The sequence below is a fragment of the Gallus gallus genome, chromosome 10 (assembly GCF_016699485.2).
Source record: "Gallus gallus isolate bGalGal1 chromosome 10, bGalGal1.mat.broiler.GRCg7b, whole genome shotgun sequence".
In the NCBI taxonomy this organism is placed as follows: domain Eukaryota; kingdom Metazoa; phylum Chordata; class Aves; order Galliformes; family Phasianidae; genus Gallus; species Gallus gallus.
Genome location: NC_052541.1, coordinates 1686979 through 1706630, shown reverse-complemented (window position 1 = coordinate 1706630; position 19652 = coordinate 1686979). Strand labels below are relative to the sequence as shown.

General features: G+C 41.6%; 1 protein-coding gene across 1 annotated transcript in view; it reads right to left on the bottom strand.

The window, feature by feature from the left end:
- ARIH1 (ariadne RBR E3 ubiquitin protein ligase 1) overlaps window positions 1-19652 on the bottom strand; it is a 49292-nt gene that overhangs the window by 6995 nt on the left and 22645 nt on the right. Inside the window, exons 3-9 of the mRNA NM_001030387.3 lie at window positions 16150-16294; window positions 12313-12405; window positions 11861-11916; window positions 8124-8190; window positions 7445-7551; window positions 6985-7027; window positions 5655-5726 (exon numbers count right to left, since the gene is read on the bottom strand). Of these exons, the coding sequence (NP_001025558.2) occupies window positions 5655-5726; window positions 6985-7027; window positions 7445-7551; window positions 8124-8190; window positions 11861-11916; window positions 12313-12405; window positions 16150-16294 (583 nt within the window). The remainder of the gene's footprint in view (window positions 1-5654; window positions 5727-6984; window positions 7028-7444; window positions 7552-8123; window positions 8191-11860; window positions 11917-12312; window positions 12406-16149; window positions 16295-19652) is intronic.

The window sequence follows — 19652 nt, the reverse complement described above, 5'->3', positions numbered from 1 at the left end:
ATCTGAGACACCTGCAGTTGTAAAATGTCATCCCAGAAGCATCCAAAAACTAGCAGCAAGAATCTATTGTGCTCTAAAGAAGCTTCTGTCAGCTAAAAAGACAATTCTCCTCCTGGGGCATTTCTACATTTCCTGTTAGGCTCCTTTTTTCCTCTTCACGTGACACCTCACTGAAGACTTTTCTACACAAGCCCACGTGGGGCTTCCTTTTCAGGTATGAGGCCTCTGCCAAGTAGGAGGATACATCAAAGAGCAGCACTGCACAGTGAAATCTTTAGGGAATAGGTTTTTATTTTTATTTTTTTTAAATATCACTCTCATACATCTGCAAAATGCAGCCACTTCCTAAAACAACATTCAACTCAAGTAGAACACTAAAAAAAAAAAGATTTCTGTATTATACTATGAAATGCACAAAGCCTGGACAGCAAAAAAAAAATCACTGAGCTGCTCCTACAAGCAAAGGAAGACAGTCCAGCTTTCTTGCCACTCGTTCCTGTCCCTGTAGCACTTCATTCATGGTAACACAATGCAGATGCACCAGTCAGGAACGCATCATTACCTTTTGCTAACCAGAAGAGACATCAAGAGCATGATTTCCTATTCCAACATTCAGTATTGGTCATTCTCAGTAAAGGAGGTAACTAACACATTTAATCAGTCTGCAACTGCTACTTTTATCTAGAACAAAAATCCAATAGAGTCCTGTACCCACTCCAGGTGTCTCAGGTATCACCATGAGCAAGATTTGCATACAACCCTGCCTATTTGTACTGTAAGAGACAGTAGAATTTGCACACTGAGAAGTACTCAGAAAATAACTCAAAAAGAGCAAGAGACCAACACTGATCAGAAGTGACTCATCCCACAGGACAAGTATGTTACAAGGGGAAGACAGGCAAGGGAGAAGACATTCACATGAAAGATCACAACTTCTTTTTTGGCCAACACAGTTCAAGTGTTTTCAGCTACTTTTCCTTCCTAATGATTGCAAAACTCAAGTCTCGTTAGTACAGCTTGACCTAACATTGAGGTTAGCCTATAGTTGAAGTGAAGGGCTGAGCAAGATGACATCCACAGGGGCCTTTCAACCAAAACCATCTAATGATACCCCCTCATTTTCAATGATGGTATCATTTCTGTCTTCTCCAAGCCTTGCTCTGCTCCTTCTGCCTGTTCTTGAGGAGGAAGAATGAAGGACTGGGCAGCAGAAGCACTTGACATCCCACACAGCCAACAAGGTTTTCCCGAATAAGGGTGCAGCTATTCCTTTGAAGGGAGCCATCATGCTATTAGGGCTCTTGATTGGAGAGTGCCACTCTCCCAGCCATCCTGCCAGGAGAGAACAGCAGTGCTCCATCCCATCAGCAAGTTGCACCTTGAGCAAGAGGAACAAGCCCAGTTCCTAACCTGGGTTTGTCACGTAGATGAGATTCCCCAGATGTGGGAGCAGAACACCTCCAGGAGTTTGATGAAGGCTTATTTCAGCAGTTACTCTTGTTCCTGTGTTTTGAAATACACTGCATGCAAGCTGGCTAGTTATTTTGTTTGGTCCAGGGCTTTTTTGGCTAGGTGCTCTGATAGGTTTGAGCAGCAAGCAAGCACAAAAGGAAAATGATCCAGCCCTGCTTTCTTTCCTACCACTAATGCTTATCCAGCTATGAACAGTAAATGAAGCAGAGTAGCTCCTCTGCAAGCCCTCTCACATCAGTTCCACTGGGCTGTCCACAGGATGAAGGTCCAGTCAGGTAAGCTTGTTCCTAATTAATTAGCCCAGTTTTGTGAGCTTCAGTCAAAAAACAGTTCCAACAGAAGAGACAGCCCCCAGTACCCTATCTACTTGCCTTCTCCAGGCAGCCCCTCTCACTCTTCCAGTCCTGAACAAACACCAGGACTCAAGTTTAGCTTGACCTGTTACAATTGTGAAAATCCCAGCTTGATTAGCTCATTGTAGTTGAACATAATTAAAAATTAAGGAAAAGCCATAAGAACACACAAAAGAAAGGCTGAACAGCAGCAGAAAGAAACAAGCAGCAACTACTCAAGCCAATAATGAAATGAGTGAGGGAGATTTATACATAAGGAGGATAGGGAAGGCAGATCTTATTGAGCATTATAGCCATGCAACCAAAGAACAGCCAGCAAATCAAATTACTCAACCAGCAGATTATTCTGCATGTTATCTATCATATCATGATGCAGAAGTGACCCCATTAACATCGTTCCACCCCAAACAATTCGGTGTTGCGCTCACACACTGTACTTTGAAACAAAAGCCCAGGCAAACCTAGCAAGGGAGAACAATCTCTATTTTGTCATAAAAAGCTGCACATCCATAAAACACCACAAGCCACTTTGCAAACAGGAGGCTAAATAGAAACACATTTCTTATGTCACAGCGCAGGTGAAACAGATTAGCCCTCTCCAGGGCACCCAGAGGCAAGTGGTGTACATCACCTGCTCTGCCAGCAACACCTTCACCTATAATTTACCCTAAAAGATGAATCCTCGATGCCACACAGATTTCATGAAGCACTTCAACAAAATCCACTACTGATCCTTAATTACAGCTAGTACAAAGCTGTACACTGTGACACCACCTAGAATCGGGGAGCAAAGCAGGGTACTTTCAACACCTGCTCATCTGAGAGGAAAGATGGCACTTCGACATCTTGGGGAAAATGTTGTTTGTGGTTCTGGCACAACATCATGCTGGCGAGAAATGAAAGAACAAAGTTAGCTGCTGGTGCCCAGGGAGGATCCAGCTGGCTGCCAGGATTTCCCCACGTCAGAACAAATGAAGGACTTCCAGAAAGTACAGTGAGAGTACATGTTCAGGCATTAAAAGTGACCTGAAAAGAGAAATGGGTTCGTGCCATTATAATCTCTCTTCGAGGATAAAAAGTTTTTGTGAAGGAGGAAGAAAAAACTGCTTGTTTTATACATCAGATGTTCAAGTCCCATCTAGCCCTGAAGATAATGAGATGGTGACGTGCCAGGAGCCAAAAGCAGTAAGGCAGGGGCACTTGTAGTATCAGATCAACAACTTTCATTACCATCAATTTAATTTTGCAACAAAAAACAGTGCCTAGGGTGAAGACCAGACTGTTAACATCTTTCTTCTTCTTCCTTTAATACTCAAAGATGCTGAAAGACTAATAGAGAAAAATCCATTTCAAAACCCTTATTCCAGCGGTTTTGTTCCCCTTCTTCCTCCTCTCAGGCAGTCCTGATACACTTTACGAGCCCAAAATACACACACACATCCAAATTCTGTGTTTTTCTTCATTCATCCTTTGAAGGTTCAACCGTAGTTGATCTGCATGGTTTCTTTGTTCCCAAAGCCACAGGAACCACACAGCACCAGAAAGCTGCCTAGTTTATCCAAGAAATCAACTATTTAAGAACCAAGTTTGTATAACAAAGTGAGAGAAAAAAAAAAAAAACCTTGAACAACTCAACCCTTTTGTCTGAAAAAGATGGAGAATTAAAGGCTTAGTAACACTTGTATTGGCTTGAAATTTAATTTAGTTCTACAGATCTCACATGTGAACATAGCTCATCTTTGCACAAGCCCATTGACTACAGCCCATGCTACTGCAAGAGCTGCTATCTTTTGTATAGGCAGAAAGAAATTAGTGTAGAGGCCTCCCAAGAACAAACAGTGCAATATCCAACTTATACTGGAGACCACAAAACTCACTCCTCAAACTCATTTCTCATTCAGATTACTGCACAAAACCCATCAAAAAACACATCGCATCACTGCAGTTTGTGAACAGAAACCAATTCAGTTCATTTTTCTACTCTATCATACAACTGCCCGATGTTTCTCCCCTGTGCCCTCTCCCAGGAAAAGGTAGAATAAACCCATCTCATGTTCTCCTGTTGCAAAGGGTTACCCAGACTTCGAGCACACATATTCCAGGAAGACCAGTATTTTTGGTTCCACCTCTACCACGATAAGCTGAGAAGCGTTCTTCCCTGAAGAGACCACATGGGATAGGACTGCAGCTCAGGGCCACACTCAGAGAACTTGAAAAATGCCAGAAATTGAGACAGCAGGAGCAACAGAAGTATACTGACAATGGTGTTTGACATCTGACAGTATCTGATCCAATTCCCTTCTAGGTTTTTCAAAGTGAAAAAAACTCAATGCACCTGGGCTCCAAAGCATTTTCTTGCATCTCATACAGATTAGAGGAAGTAACAGGGATGTTCAAGGGCTGATCTGCCACTGACACCAGACTACAGGAACTAACAGATAAGCTGGGTTGATGCCAGCACTGCTTGGCCACATTCATTTCCTCTCCACCATGCTCTGGATGGGTGTTTTCCACAAAAACAGTTATTACTGCTGACATTCAGTCCTACTTCTGAACTATGTTTCCAGTACCACTAGCGTGGCTCCTTGATGGCAAAGTCTAGGTGCTGGTGTTAAAACAATGGGATGGAGAGCCCTTACAACGATGACCACTAACACCCTGAGGGCAGCAGATGCTCACCTGACCCCCAAGGGTTTTAGTCACATGAAAAATAAGGCTGCAACATGGCAATATTCCAAATATTTGGGTCCCAAGGCTAAAAAAGCTGCATACTCAACCCTTTCCAAGTTATTTGGCTCTTCTTCCTCAGGTTTAGCATAGGCAATATCTGAAGACCAAGCAAACTTTGAATAAATGTGATTTAGTTCTGGAGCTACAATTCATCTCTGAGCACGTTATTCCCAGAAAAAGCCACGTTTGTTTTATTGAGCAACACAGCCTCCAAGCAGGGACCACACAAATATCAGCCCATGAAACAGAAAAAAGCAACAGACTGCAAAATTTCAGCATGATTTTAACTGTGCATTTCACTGATGGGTGTTTCTGCTTTCACCATAATACAACATTCCAGCTCAATGAAAAACACAGCCAGCCCCAGAAAGAAGCAGCGCCGCTGCAAACAATACCATTGACCAGTTACACAACAGAGCTAAGAAAACAAAGCAGCCATTTCCTAACACCCTCCCCACCTTCTTCCACCCCTCGGGCAGCCACGAGACCCAGGTCTGCTCCTGGCCCCGATGGCATCTGCTTCTTTTGTTTCCTCCCTGCTGTGCCAACCCTTGCTTTTATTCCTCCCAAATCGAACAAATGCAGACAAGTTGAAGTTTCATGCAAAGTTGAGCTAGCTGGAACGAAGACATTTACATAATAAAATCCTAACAGCTGTTCTGCCAGGCTCTATCTGGAATGATGCCCAACAGAAATGAACAACTCCTCAAGAGACCAGCCCAGGGGATTTGAAGGCAGATGTAAATTATCACAGGCGAATCAAGCCACAGGTGGTGATAACATGTTTCACACACTTGGAGCGAGGCACTGATTTGCTTAGGGAAGCCATTGGTGCCAGACAGAAGCCCCAGGACTTGAGTTTCCTTTGGTTCTCCAATCAACTCCTCCACACAAACAAACCTTTTTAACCTGAAGAACCTCACCTGATTCGAGGCAGTAACACCTACAGTTGCACTTCAAATAAGCGCTGATTGTGTATTTTAATGTTTGTTCCTCATGACACGTGACAGAAAAAAGCAATCCTAGGACTGAGGAATTAGATTACCATTCTTCTTTCAATCCCATAGTGCATATAAAATACAAGGAAAAAACCCTCACCTTTGTGTTTGCTGCAATCCAATTAGAAGTTTCACTGTCATCATCACACTTCTTAATCCATTTCTTTAACCACTGTTAGAAAAACGAAGAAGTTAAAAGAGAGGAACTATAAAGGTTCCCAAGAGAGCTGCTTACATTAAGGTGATGGCAAGGAACGCACAGCCAAGTATGAGCTGAATGCTACCACAATGAGGTGTGACTTCACAAAGCTTCCTTTAGTGGATAAAAATCTTGTCTCACTCCCTAGATACACGCCAGGAGAGGATAAAGGATCAGAACTCTAAGCCATTATTACTATTCCCAAATCCTATCTTTTGGGGATTGTCTTGCTGTAAATTGGGTAGGGAGAACAGTGAGGTGATGTTGAAAAGCAGTGCAAAGAGCAATCAATTTAGCTGCAGATGTTTCCTGCTGCACCATCACAATGCAGCTGATGCACAAACACTTCAGCAATGAGTTGCAGTTCTTAAGTTCAACTAAAAAAAACTTCCTGTGAGACTGTTAGGAGTATTTTAACAGTGATTTGCAAAAACCGCAGTCAGATCCTCCATGTTAACTTCACATCAAGTCCTACACTGCCCATTGGCATCCTGGCCATGTACTTAGGCTTCTTCTTCTTAAACTTATAGGAAGCATGGCTACATCAAGTGAACACAATTACAAAAGCCTGCTTGCACCTTTGAGATAACTAACTGTGGCTACATGTTTTGTCTGGTCTTTCCAGAAAACACACTACACCTTTGGTGATGTTTCCTTCCCATTCCCCAACAAAGTTTTTTTTTTTGCATTCATCACTGAGAATGGACAGACTGCTCTCCTCAAGGCACAAAATATGTTTGTGAGCTCCACACTGGGCCACAGGATCCCAGGTTTGATTACAGCTTTGGACAGCTCCACAAGAAACAGCAGCATGCACTGTATGAAAACAAGTGCTAGAACCAGGACCCAACTCCCTCCATGCCACAAACCACAGCCTTGTGGAAGCCCTGAGCACCTATAAAAACACCAAGTGCAGGAACACTCTCTGTAATGTGAAGCATTCACCATTCACTTCTGAAACTCCCCAGTTCTTCTTGAGGGTCTCATCTGGAATATCCTTCTCCTCCAGGCAGTTCCCCAACTGGCTGAGGTTCACAAATAAAGTGAAGCATCCTAAAGGCATCCAGGAAGACTTCTCTAATTCTTTTTATGTTACCACCTAAACAGGTGAATTAAAATGCTTCTCGATGTGAGCAGTTGCAAAGCTTGTGCTTCATTTCTGCATGTTTTGCACATAAGTTGACTGTAGATAGTTCAAAGTCACACACTTAAAGAACTCTGAGATGCTCACCTTGCATTTAACAGGGTCGTGCCAGTTTTCACCGCAGTTAAAGCTGTAAGGGGAAAAACAGCAAATGAAGTACACACAGCTATACTTTTATTTAACTTGGTTAACATCATGGGAGCTTTCTTCTGAGAGGCCCTGATGAAAGAATATGGAAAACCCTAAGGAAACATTACCCATATCAAAAAACCCTCAAATCCCATAACTCCATTTGGATATGCATTGCATTCATCAATCTGGGTATTAATATTAGATTCAACAGGGATTTAATTTCCTTCTAGCAACTCAGGTAACCTTGCAAAGTTATCTATCTTATAAACAAAGAAGGTGAACAAAAGGATCTCGCTTGGGAAAGACACCTGAGTTCACTATTAACTTGTATTAGTTTTCATTCTTTCATTCTATTAACGTTTTCAAAGTGCTAAGTAGAAGGCAACCTTGACTTCTTTTGCTTTGTTGTTCTCACCAAAACTGACGTCCACATTTGCAGCGAACAGGTTTAGCATCAGGATACTGGACTTTAACAACATGGTGGCAGTCTGGGGCAGGACACCATTTTAACAGTCGATTACACTATGAAATAAAGCAAAAAGAAAGGTAATACAGTGGATTTGAACATGTACAACCAGGAAACAGGGACAGATGGAAGTCTTCAAAAATCAAAATAAACTCAGAGAATGGTGGTTTGGGGGCAGTAAAAATAACAGTATTTTGCTGAAAGCATTTTACAGCTTTACTTAAAATGACAAATGTTTAAAGACATTATTCTTTATAGAACAGTGTTTCATGATTTTCAATCTGAGGCATCTCAGGTAGCATTCAAGAACCATAAACATTAAGTACTTCTAAGAAAATAAACACTGGATAGCTCTTGTAAGCTCTTTATCTACAGATATTTACCATATCTTTACATAACACCTCTGTAGTCCTACAGATTTTCTTGACTATTTTCCTACAACTACACCTGCAACTAAATGAGCTATGAAACAAGCCCTACAAAGCCTTTAGTTTGTACTTACATCTGATTAGAGACCACACAAAAGAAAACCTGCGCTGCAGTTATAAACAGGCCTCACTCTGGTTCAGTACACAAGCAAGAGAAAAAACACTCCGGAAGACATCACAAATTTCAAATCAAAACTCACCTCTACAAAACTATTGGTTATTAAATGCTGGTACTTTAATTTCACCTTGGAATCTGTGATCAGACGCCTGCAGAAAAGGAAAAAACAAATATATTCTTGTAGTAGAAAGCTTCCCTTCTCCCCTACACAACCAGAAAGTCGAGACAAATGATTTTGATTCTTCCTTCTGTGCTTGCAGGTTTCTTTCTTGTATTTGCTATTTGCTCTTACTGTGAAATTGAAAAGTACTGTATTTAACTTCTAATATTAATTAAAGAATCACAGAGAAAGCTCACTTAGTCCAGGAGAACTACCCTCTGAAGAATGAGGATGATCTTCATTTAAAAACTGCCTTCTTGAGAGACCAAGAACCAGAGCAAACAGCTTCACCAGCTCATCCATATGAAACAGTCATACTTTTTGTCAAACTCCTTTGCAAGTCTTCAGAAAAAGTGCTGCATTGACTTCGGTAGATGTAATGTTATCTGGATTTCAAAGGAGTGCTACCATTTCAGTTTTAAAGTCAATGTGATTTTAATCTGTTGTTTTTTATTGTGAATACAACATCAATTTAAATTCAAAACTCATTTAAATTCAACATCACAGAGGGTATATACAGCACAGTCAGCTCAGAAGGAAGAGAGCAGAAGAAAACTAGACAGAAAGGAATCCTTTAAGAGCACGGTGGTGCTCTTAATGTCTTGGCCACATGGATCATGTCATGTCATGGATCATGTCATGTCTTGGCCACATGGACCCAGCAGGTATTTGCAGACTATCCATGCTGTATATGTGGTAAGTTGTTTCATTATATACTGATAAAGACCACTATATACATTTTTCAGTTATGAAAGAAATATTTGCATTTATAAAGCCTAACTGCATAAAGCTGAATGCACTTCATGGTATTTGTTTTAAATTGAACTGGATTTCAGCTTGATAGAACCATACCACATAAATATTTCAATTAATACATCATTTCAGGATGCAGCCAGAATCAAGCGTGTTCTTGCATGTTATCATGCCAACATGCACTAAAGAACAGCACGTGACTCTGGGACATTGCATAAACCCTAGCCCTGAGCAGTCTGGGGAGCTCCTCGACAAATGACGCGCAAGTTATTACATAAACATAGCACGTGACAGCCAAATTCCCAGTGCTAAAATAAAAACAAACCAACTGACAGGGCATCTCATCAGGCCCTTGTCCATGATAAGCCTGCAATGTCAGAGTGAAACTAACCAAAAAAGGGAAAAAAAACTGAATTTTAACATGTCGTGTGAATTTCAAGTCTCGCTTTCTTACTCTATACATAAGCTTCTAAAGCATAAAAAAATATAGTAAGTTTTAATCAGTGACATTTAATGTATGCATCAGGAACTGGAATGTGAGGAGTAATGCCATACCTCATCAGGGCACATGGTGCACACAACCCGCTGCCTTTGCCTACCAAGATCCCTACACCGGTCTGTGTCAACACCCTCACCTGCTCTACATTCAGCTTTGACAAGCACTATTGCCTTTTTTCTCCCCACAAACAATGAAATAAAGCAGACAAATTAAGAGATAAAACCCATTCCCAGTGCCCACAAATCACCCTTTGGGTCCATTCTTCTACAAGTCAAGGTACAAAAGAGCCAACCTCATTGAAAACACCAGGCTGGAAAAGTAAACTGCTTGCAAGAAAAGTATCATCCCTTCATCCCCATTGGTAACTAAGTTCAAAAAAAAAAAAAAAAAACAACTATACACTGACGTTTTCAGACCAATTTCAAACTCATCTGAAGACGTCAGCTGCCCTTTACTTTACGTGTAAATTTAAAGCAATTACCAGCACTGTTAGCAAGTGTGAAGAAGGGCTAGAAGCAGATTTACCTTCAGCTAGTCTGAAGATTTCCAAAGAGCTAAAAGGGGCCACTTCCAAGCCTCCCTGCTTCAGCTCAACAAGAACAGCAGCAAGAGGAAGACCAACAAACAATCTGCTAGCTGAAAACTCACAAAACAAAGCAAATCATCTGGATTTTTCAGCTTGGACTTGTATACAGAGGATGCAGTTTGCACATGTACTGCTGCGTTGAGAAAAAGTACTGAGAAAGGAATAAATGAATAATTTGGCCTATCTAACCTATGTGATAGATAAGGAAGCTGTAACGTCTCTTGACAGTACACACTGCTCTTTGGTTTCTAAAGCTTGGAAGCCTAGAGCTGGAGGATTTACAAAAGAAAAAGATCTAAAAAGAGAAAAGCACATTGGAGGGGAGGGTGAAGATTCCAGATGGTATTACTTATGTCTTTGTTCTTGCCATTTAGTAGAATTGCTGCAGATTATCATCTTCGAATTTCAAGCAAAGCATGAGGATTTCACAGAAGATGCACCTTCCTTCGCCCAGAAATCCCAGGAGTGCCACGTAAGACCAGGGAAAGGTGGGTTTTCACCTCCATACCAAGAGTTCCATTTAGATCAGGAAATCTGTTCACTTTAGTGAACAAGTGCTATTCTACTGTCAGAAGCTCCTACTGTTCCTAGGTGAGAAAATCCCACAGCACGTGGTTATGGTTCTTTCTACTACAGTAACCATGAGGCAAACCACAGGGCTCATCAGGCCTACTGTTAAATATCACACAGCAGCAAAGGCAGAGCTGCTCTCCTCCTCTTCCATCCTGCTACTGCCACCACCCATTCCAACCAATTCCAACACCTTCAGCTGCCTATTTGAAGAGATACACAAGTACATCTTACTCACAAACTGTTCTAATCAAGAACACTCTTGAGAAATTTCCTGCCAAGAACACACCACACTGCAAGTTGGGTTCAGACTCCAGTAAACAAAAATCTCAAGAGTTGACAACTTGAGTTAGTTTCCACTCTGAACTCCACAAACCACCCCTCAACGGGGCATGAGAGCATTTCAGCTCGTTCACTTCTCTGCAGCCTACACACTATGAGTAACAGAGCCACTAGCACAGAGGGAGATGGGAAGTCACCAGTCTGGGAGCAACTGATAGAAAAAACAGCAAGTTAATATCAATGAGTGAGTCAGACTTCAGGAAGGAAGGAGTAAGGTAACAGAAAATGAGCTTCTGTTTAGATGCTGTTTAGCATGAAGAATTAAAATGAACTTAATCAAGGTTCAGTATTATGAAGGATATTACTCATGCAATAACATCACACAATATAAAAGAGAAAGAAGCTCAAGGAATTCATTGCTTCACCATGTGTGAGCAGTCATCCTTCAGCCAGACAAGTTAATAAGCAAAGTGACACAAGCTGACGTACCAGTTTAAACAAATCTTATGTCTGAGGGTCAACTGCTCTCTATCAGAAGGCATAAAACATCCCCTACATCACACTGTGCACAGGACCAACTTCCTCTGATTCACATACTAACTGTAGGTATAGGACCTAGTGAACCAGCGGGTTGACCTAGGTGAGAAGTCAAATTGCTACATAAACGGAAGGAAACTAAATGCACAAAGAAGTTAAATAGGGTTCGGAAAGACTTCCTGATGTCTATTCTACCGTCTTGATGACCAAATAGGTCAGGAAGTTCTTCCTTCATGTACTGTGGCATGGAGTTTTCAGACCTAAACAAATCAAACTATGTTTAGTATCAAAACAGATACTTCAGCACCAACCTCACTGGTATATTAAAGTTCCGCACAGCTTTTTATAAGCTCTTCATAACATCTGAATAGCACATTAGTAACAAAATGAAGAAAGAGAGGAAAGCCAAGAAGTAGCAACTCTCATACTTACATAACTGTATTGTCATCGACTAAGATATCACAGCCATGAGCAGGGCATGAAATGGTCTGGAAAAAAGAAATAGGTCATAAAAGGAACAGCGTTCATCTTATTTTTGTATCACAAAGAATTTCAAGGCAACAGACTTCACTACAATCCGTAACAAAAACAGTAGAGTGGCTTTATCATCACACCCCAGATGTTCCACTGTGCACAGCATGATTCCTCCCACTCACAGCAAAGATGCATGCACCAATTGCATTCAGTTCCTTCAGCCTCTCTCATGATAAAGACTGTAACCCTCAAAGTTTTAAGGCATGAGGGCTTTGTCACTGCTGTTTTGTGGGTTTTCCGCTGTTTGTTTTGTTGGGGGTTTTTTGTTTGTTTTTAATCTTTAGTGAAGAACTTCCTTACCAATACACAGAATTTATAGAAGACATGGGGTACACAAGTTGACACTTTACCTGTCCCATGCCTTCCTCCATTATTTTGGTAGTTAAATATTCACTCCAGCACTGCATACAGAACTTGTGTCCACACTCTAGGCCAGTAAAGTACTGCAATGACAAAGAACAAAACATATCAGGTTATTTTAATCATACCAATTCACTGCATCATTTCACCCTTCTCACTGTTGCACAGTTGACTGCATCTCTCATCCCCATACCAAATCTGAGCCTCTGCTATTTATTTGCATCATCACCACTTCATAACATTGCTAACACAGCTCTAGACACGCTTTCAAAGTCAGACTTGAATCCCCAGCCCTAGCAGCAAGGAAAGGTGTGGCTGATGTTTCCATCCTGTCTGCCCATTTGAATGGATCCTCATCTTAAAATGGTTCTCCCCTCATTTTACTCTTGAAAATTAATAAAGGTGGCACCAAACAGGTGACAGTTTCATGATAAAACCAAGTCTTTTTTCCTTCTCTTGGTCCATGTGGCTTGCTACCACACATGGGCACTGCCCACAATTCCCATAATATGCATACCTGCTATGCACAGGCACTAATTTAGCTCCCTTTGTACAGGTAGTGAGAGGTGATCAGCGAGCATTAAACAATAATACAAGCGTGTACACTTCCATTTTAAAGCACACACAAAGTTTGCCAACTTGCTTGCCAAGCTTCCCTCTGAAACTCAGATGCTCATCAGATGAGGACACTAAGTGGCAGGTGTAAATTACTAAATAAAATTCAGTAATGATAAGCTGCTGGAAAGAGCAACTGGGACAACTTCACCTGTGAATGGATCACCTACACAGTACACAGAGATAGCATCTAGGGCTGAACAGTTACACAAGGGGTGGAGAAGCAAATGCTGCTGTAGAAAGAGTGAAATAAGCGACTTCTCTACGGTCATCTTAAAATTTATTTCACACTGAGGGCCAGGAGCAGGGACAAACTACCTGAAACAGTTCACTTACAGTACTTACAGCACAGCTCAGCTTTACACAGTTTCATTCTCAATTAAAGCAAGAGCTCCACCCCAAGATGCCATCATTTTGCATAAATCTCCATAAACTTAAGGAAACCTAGTATTCTCCGGAGAACAGCCTCAAACAGCAGCAGGATGTTGACTGTTAAGGAGAGAACAGTCCATCTGAAGGACTAAGGGATCATCCTTAACAAACTTCAATACTCCTGCAGGAAGCACACACAGGGGAGTGCTACAGAACTGCTTACCTTCAGTTGAGACTCTTTCTGTTATTTCAGGCAGTGAAAAGATTTGCTAAGTGCTTGCATAAAAGGCCACCACACCTACTCCCAAGCTGCAAAGAATTCAGAGCATCTTCTAACTCATTTCTTTACTTTGAGGGAGTTCCCAATTATTTTTGGCTAAGCTGACTGCAGATGTCAAGGGAACAAGCAAAAAGACCAACACTGAAGCACGAAGCCCTCCTCTAATGGGGTTTGAAGAATGAGATGCCAGAGGTGTATTTGCCCTTCTCTAAGTTTCAAAGAGCAGACTAGCATCGCCTGCAAAGACCACACAACAGGGTCAATATTCAAGAATCTTACATTCTTCTAAGAGCCTTGCAGTGTAAAAATTTCTTAACAGGTGCAAGCCCCAGCTTTCCATGGGCTGAAAGGGGCTCTCAGGAAAAGCACAGCTTTTTCTGGGGGCAAACAGTGAGTAAAAGCTGACCAAAGCAGAGAATTTAACAGCTGAGATTTTAGGTTAGGTGCGTAACTTATCCCATGGACTAAAACAGCTTCAAAGCAGACATGAACCAAATGGAATTTGGTCACCGTAGACACAGAGACACTACAGCCTTTTACAGAAATCCTAAGTGTTAATTTCCCTGTACACTCCAGCTTCTGGATATGGCAGAGACCAAGAGGTTTCCCTCAACCGTATCTCAAGTTAATCAACACTAACAATTTAGAGAAACCCCTGCTCCCTTGCAACACCTTACTGCTCCAGTTAAGAGCTGCTCTTCTTATAACTGGGCCACTGCTATTTTTACATGCTACTGGAACTACAAAAGCAAGAAGCGTTGGTGGGCTTTGTGCAGTTCTTTCCAGCAGCAAGAAGGCAGCTTCCCAGGCAGCATAGTTAAAAATGAGTCAGTTGCAAGTGCTGGGCACAGCAATTACAACTAAAAAGAAGGTAAACAAATCATTAAGGAATAAAACCTAAATTTGAAAGGAGCTCTTCCTGTGATAGACATCTGGGGAAGAGGTCTCTTACTGTTTCGCCCCTTGCTCCATCTCCTGTTTTCAAAGATGTTCCATAGCCTAAGTGATTTCCTATCTAACATGGAAAAGTGATTACATAGTAGGATTTATATAGGTAGAGGGATAGAAAAACTTCTCAAACATCTTTCTTTTTAAAAACACTTCTTCATACAAAGCAAGCTATAGTCGTCCTTTGCAGAAATTCTCTAAAAAGGGAGTCATAAGCACACATACAGCTTAGAAAGAGACACACAAAACCTCATGGTCACTGGCCCAACAGCAGTCTTAGTGCTGAACCTTACAGCTGCCTCAAACTGAGTTTTGCTCTGTTCACTCCTGAGTGAAGAAAACGCTTACAAGCAAGCCTGTGACAGCAAGAGCACTCAACTCCAGGCTACTCAAAGCCCAAAGCTCACCACAGTTTCCATTACTGTTGAAAAGCAAGTTAAAACACTCCCTGAGCAAGAGTGGAAGTCTTAGGAAAGGGCTGCTTTTTTCTGTAAAGGTCACGCAAATGCTATGGTGTTTTAGGGGCCCAGAACAGCTCCATCAGAAATGGCAAGATCCCATGAAGGAAGAAATCCTGATGTATGTCAGCACTCTGCCTTTGGGCAAAACCACTGACAGACTCTCACGTTTGAGCTTTTCCACTTATATTCTTCCTGAATTTCCCATCATAATGCCCTGTTGCAGAGAAGCCAATAGCAAGTTGCTTACCTGTGCAAAACACAGTAGAACCCTGGATCTCCGAATAGTACTATGGGAATATTTAGTGTTTGTGAATAGTTAAAGAATAAGTGCTCTCATCAATCTTACCACAAACTGAGAGACTGAATTAGGGCTCCCACAAGTACTTCTACTCTAATCTTCTCCCATTACAGAGGTATTGCAGTAGCACAATAAAGAACTGGACAGAAATATCATTATTTACATCCTCTGAAGTGCACAGCTTCATTTTATTCCTAGCCTCACCTAGTTTTATACTAAATGTTGTAGCTTAACTACTTTACATTATTATTTACTTCTTTTAGAAGCCATTTCCTTTCCTAGCATTCTATTTAAGTAAATCCCTCTGCCTGTCAGGCTTTCTACTTTTTCCCCTTTCATCTGTCATTTATTTGCACGTCTCAATTGCTATGTGACCTTTTCAAAAAATCACTTGATCCACCACTTGCCTTTTCCTGAATAACTTTAGCACCCCGCTGCCCAGAGCCCAGCATCCTCCAAGGTTTTTGCAGAAAACACTGAAATACAACACGACTCCATCTTAACCACTACTTTTTGAAGTTTACTTAAAAAAAAAATACAATAAAAGTCTGTTGAGGCACACAATAAGAATTAAGAAAATGCAGAAAGCATACATCATTCCACAGTCCCTACAGTACTGTGCAGATCACAAGACACTGTTTACTGTATTAAGAGACAACCTTGAATGGTGCTTTCTAGGCTTTAACTAGAGATAAGAAGGATCAATCAAAAAACGAAACCTTGTTTTTTGGAGGTTTTTTTGAAGGCTTTTTTTTTTTTCAAATGCTGTTGGATGAGTCCTTACAGAACTGCCAAAATGTGAAACTTCAGATAGCAAAGTCAGGAGAGTTACCAGCCAACCACTGACACTCACCGAGTTGGGGTAGTTCAGATAGCAGATCTGACAAGGCATATCCTGAGCTGATGACCTTGTGTTCATCTGGCGCGTTCGAGACTTTTTACTTGGATTAATTACATGACACTCCGCAAAGAGCTTTTCCAAGTTGCCATCGAAGTACCTGCAGAACACAGAAGAAAATGCAAATTTAACTACTTTCCTTTTAGTTATTTTTTAAATGCTGCAGTTAAACATATAAAGTTGATTCAAAGATTCAAGAAAAAAAACCGCATACAACACACCAACTACTTTCAGCAGACTCTTCATTAACAAGACACACTGTTTTCCTGACTACAGAGGTGAATATTAGAAACATGTTTCAGAGACTGGGGCTTGAACTGCATGCTCCTGAAGACTCAGGTACATTCAGCTCTTCAACTGCATTTCAGGTAACTCACAATTCTCCAAGAGACCACTGTGCAGGAAAGCCCCAAGACAGCAAACTACAAGAAGACATCTCACTTCACATCCCAGACATCAGGACACCTTCCCAAAGCACAGGTTTGATTCTCAGATTCAGTTTTCTTTTCAACTCAAGTTTTTTGGCTAACATTCTAATTAAGACAACATTAAAGAGGAGGCAGAGAACAGCCATCAGTTATCATCCAAGTACAAGAGCTGACTCCTAGCTCCTGTACTTTTTATTTTCTTTAGTGTGTTCAGTATATGTTAAGCATCTTAAAGAGGTCCTGAGGTGGGTCAGACTGGAAAGAACCATGAGCAGGCATTTGAACCTCTTGCCAATACCAAGGCACTACATCTTTCTGCAGCCTGCAGCACTTGCAAAGAACCAATGAGATCTGACAGTTAACCAGCTAACCCTGCCTGCACATACAACTCCTTTTCATTACCAGTAAACAAGTCATTCCATTCCCTTCTTCCACCACCAGCAAGTTAAACCCTTATGAAGCAGCATCTACTTAAGAACAAGAAGAGTTAAGAAAATGTCTTATCTTCTGTCTCTCATCAAAGAATACTCAGCTACTGCCACCTGAATCCTAGGACTCCATCCTCACTACAGATAAACATGGTATTTTGGCATTTATGCTAAACCATCCAATTGCAGTGCCCTCAAAATCATTATGTCATGAGTCAATGCACCACTCAGGAAATGGTTCACAGCTGCTTCATACATTTCTTGATGCAGTTCACATACTTTACATCTTAATTTTCATGACATTGAGTTTTGAAGGTATTGGTGTATTCTGGAAACACAGCACACGAGGCTTGCCACTGCTCTTTGTTGTTAGCTGAGGGATTTAGCTTAACCAAGGTATTTGGCTTGCCTTCAGGATTACTTATATCTAGAAAATTTTAGCAAGTGAATTCAGTGCAGTCCTGTTATACACTTGTTTACTGAAGTCACAGATAAATATTAACTCCACAAAATGCTTCCAGCATTCAAATTGTTCTTATATGCAGCACAAGCAGCATACGACATCCTCCATTTGAAAAGAGCAGGCAAACAGTTAAGCGTTTGAGAAGAAAACAGTTTCAAGACAAATCCCATGATGCATCCTTAATGCTGCCATTTACAGTTGGCTCAACACTCCTGGAAATACCAGGGATACCTGTAATGGTGGTTTTCAGGACATGTTGAAATGTTTTTCAGGACATCTCCAGAACAGGAACTTGGCTCGACCATTGTCGTTAGGCAGATCTCCTCTTATAAAATCTGTGAAAGCTTCTGAGCCATGACACCAACAGCTGTTTTTTCACCTGGAACTCTCTCCCCTCTCCAAATACCATCAGCAGCCAACTCTGAACACCGATCTCCTTCCTGGCCTTTCAGTAGTTTCCCAAGAACAGAGAGGAGCTCACCATTCCACTGGGCTCAAGGCTAGCAGTAAAGCTAACTCAAGTTAGATGCATAAATCCTGTATCCAATTTAAACATTTTCAAACACTGATGCACTGCTAACCATCCCGGTGCTTACATTTTGGTACTTCATCCATAGCCCATATTAAAGTGTTTCCACCTCAGAAGCACCTGGTCTCTCCTACACTTCCCCAGGAAGCAAATGAGGCAGCTGAGAAACTCAGCACAGCCAAGCAAATGAGTAAGAAACCACACAGAGATAAAAGAAAAAGGCTTAGTTTTGCCCTCAGGACTGCTGCATTGCTAATTTGAGTGTTCGCTCTGCTCTTTGAAACTGTGTAAACCATACCAATGGTAAAGGGAAATGGGGTACTGGGTCCTCCTCCTCACAAGCTGCTTTCTTCTAATGCGTTTGCTTTCAGTGTGCCAGGATGCTCTGAGCAAGTCATTTCTGCAACTATTTGTCTCTGACTGTCATCATGCAGCAAGAAATGTGAACTCTATACAATGCCCAGGAAAAACCTGGGGTTCCCTGAACACGCACAACTGAAATGAGAACTCCAGAGTAAAGTCCAGCAGTCCTTCAACCACTCCACCACTCCTTGTGTCAACACAACACCAACCTGTAGATTACTCCAGCTAAGAATAGATTCCTTCCGTGGCTAAGAATGACTCAATTTCTATTACCACACCCTTTTCTCCACTTGTTCAAGTGTCAGCACAGACCATATATCTGAACAGGTCCCCTTTGCCTTCTATTCTTCCTCAAGACAATTCTGCAGTTGGTAGCTGAGATAGCTTGAGGTAGCTTGAGGTAGCTGAGGTAGCTTGAGCTGACTGCTCAGCCGCAGTCTGCTACTCACGTAATGCTTCTCCTCTACTTGACTGTCCCAGCAGAGCTTCTCAGCTGCTTTCCATCTCCATTCATCCTTCTCAAATCAAAGATGAGAAAATAAATGCAGCCCTGATAAGATTTCACTGCAATCTCATACAATTTCACCTGTGTTTCTCCTGCAGATATCTACCAAATGCATCCTATGGGATGCTTACCCTTCTCCAGAGCTCCTTGCTAGCAGCTACATTTTCCACGTACTAGAAACTCCTTAATCTTCTCCATCTCTTTTGATGAGACCTCCTGTTACTCCTTGTACAACTCCCATTGCTAGGACCCTCCCAGCTGTCTTTCTCCTGTGTGATATCTGGATTTCCCTTGGAACTGAATGCTTCTGAACAGATTTGTGACAAGACACTTAAGTTTAACAAACATTCATCCCTCAATTAACCAGTAAGGGACTTACTACCAGGTTCCATCTAGTCTGCTACTCCTCTCTTGAGCAAAGTATTTCTGCACAGACCTTACATCCTGTATCTATAACATAGAGAAGGGCCCTCTTATAATATGCCCTCTTATTTGATTTCATCCATGCCATCATCTCTGCTGTGAAACCTAGGAGAAACAGCCTTTAAATTCCCATCTTTCTTCCTTGAAAGCTCCATGGTTATAGCAACCCTCCACCCATCACTCCTCTCCCACTCACCTGGATGCCACGACGCCTGCTTGTCCTGCACATGTGGTCATCTCCTTCTCTACCCCACCAGATTCATGCAGGCCATGTGGCAACAACCATTGCCAAATGGAAACTGGAAGATTTGCTTTGTGC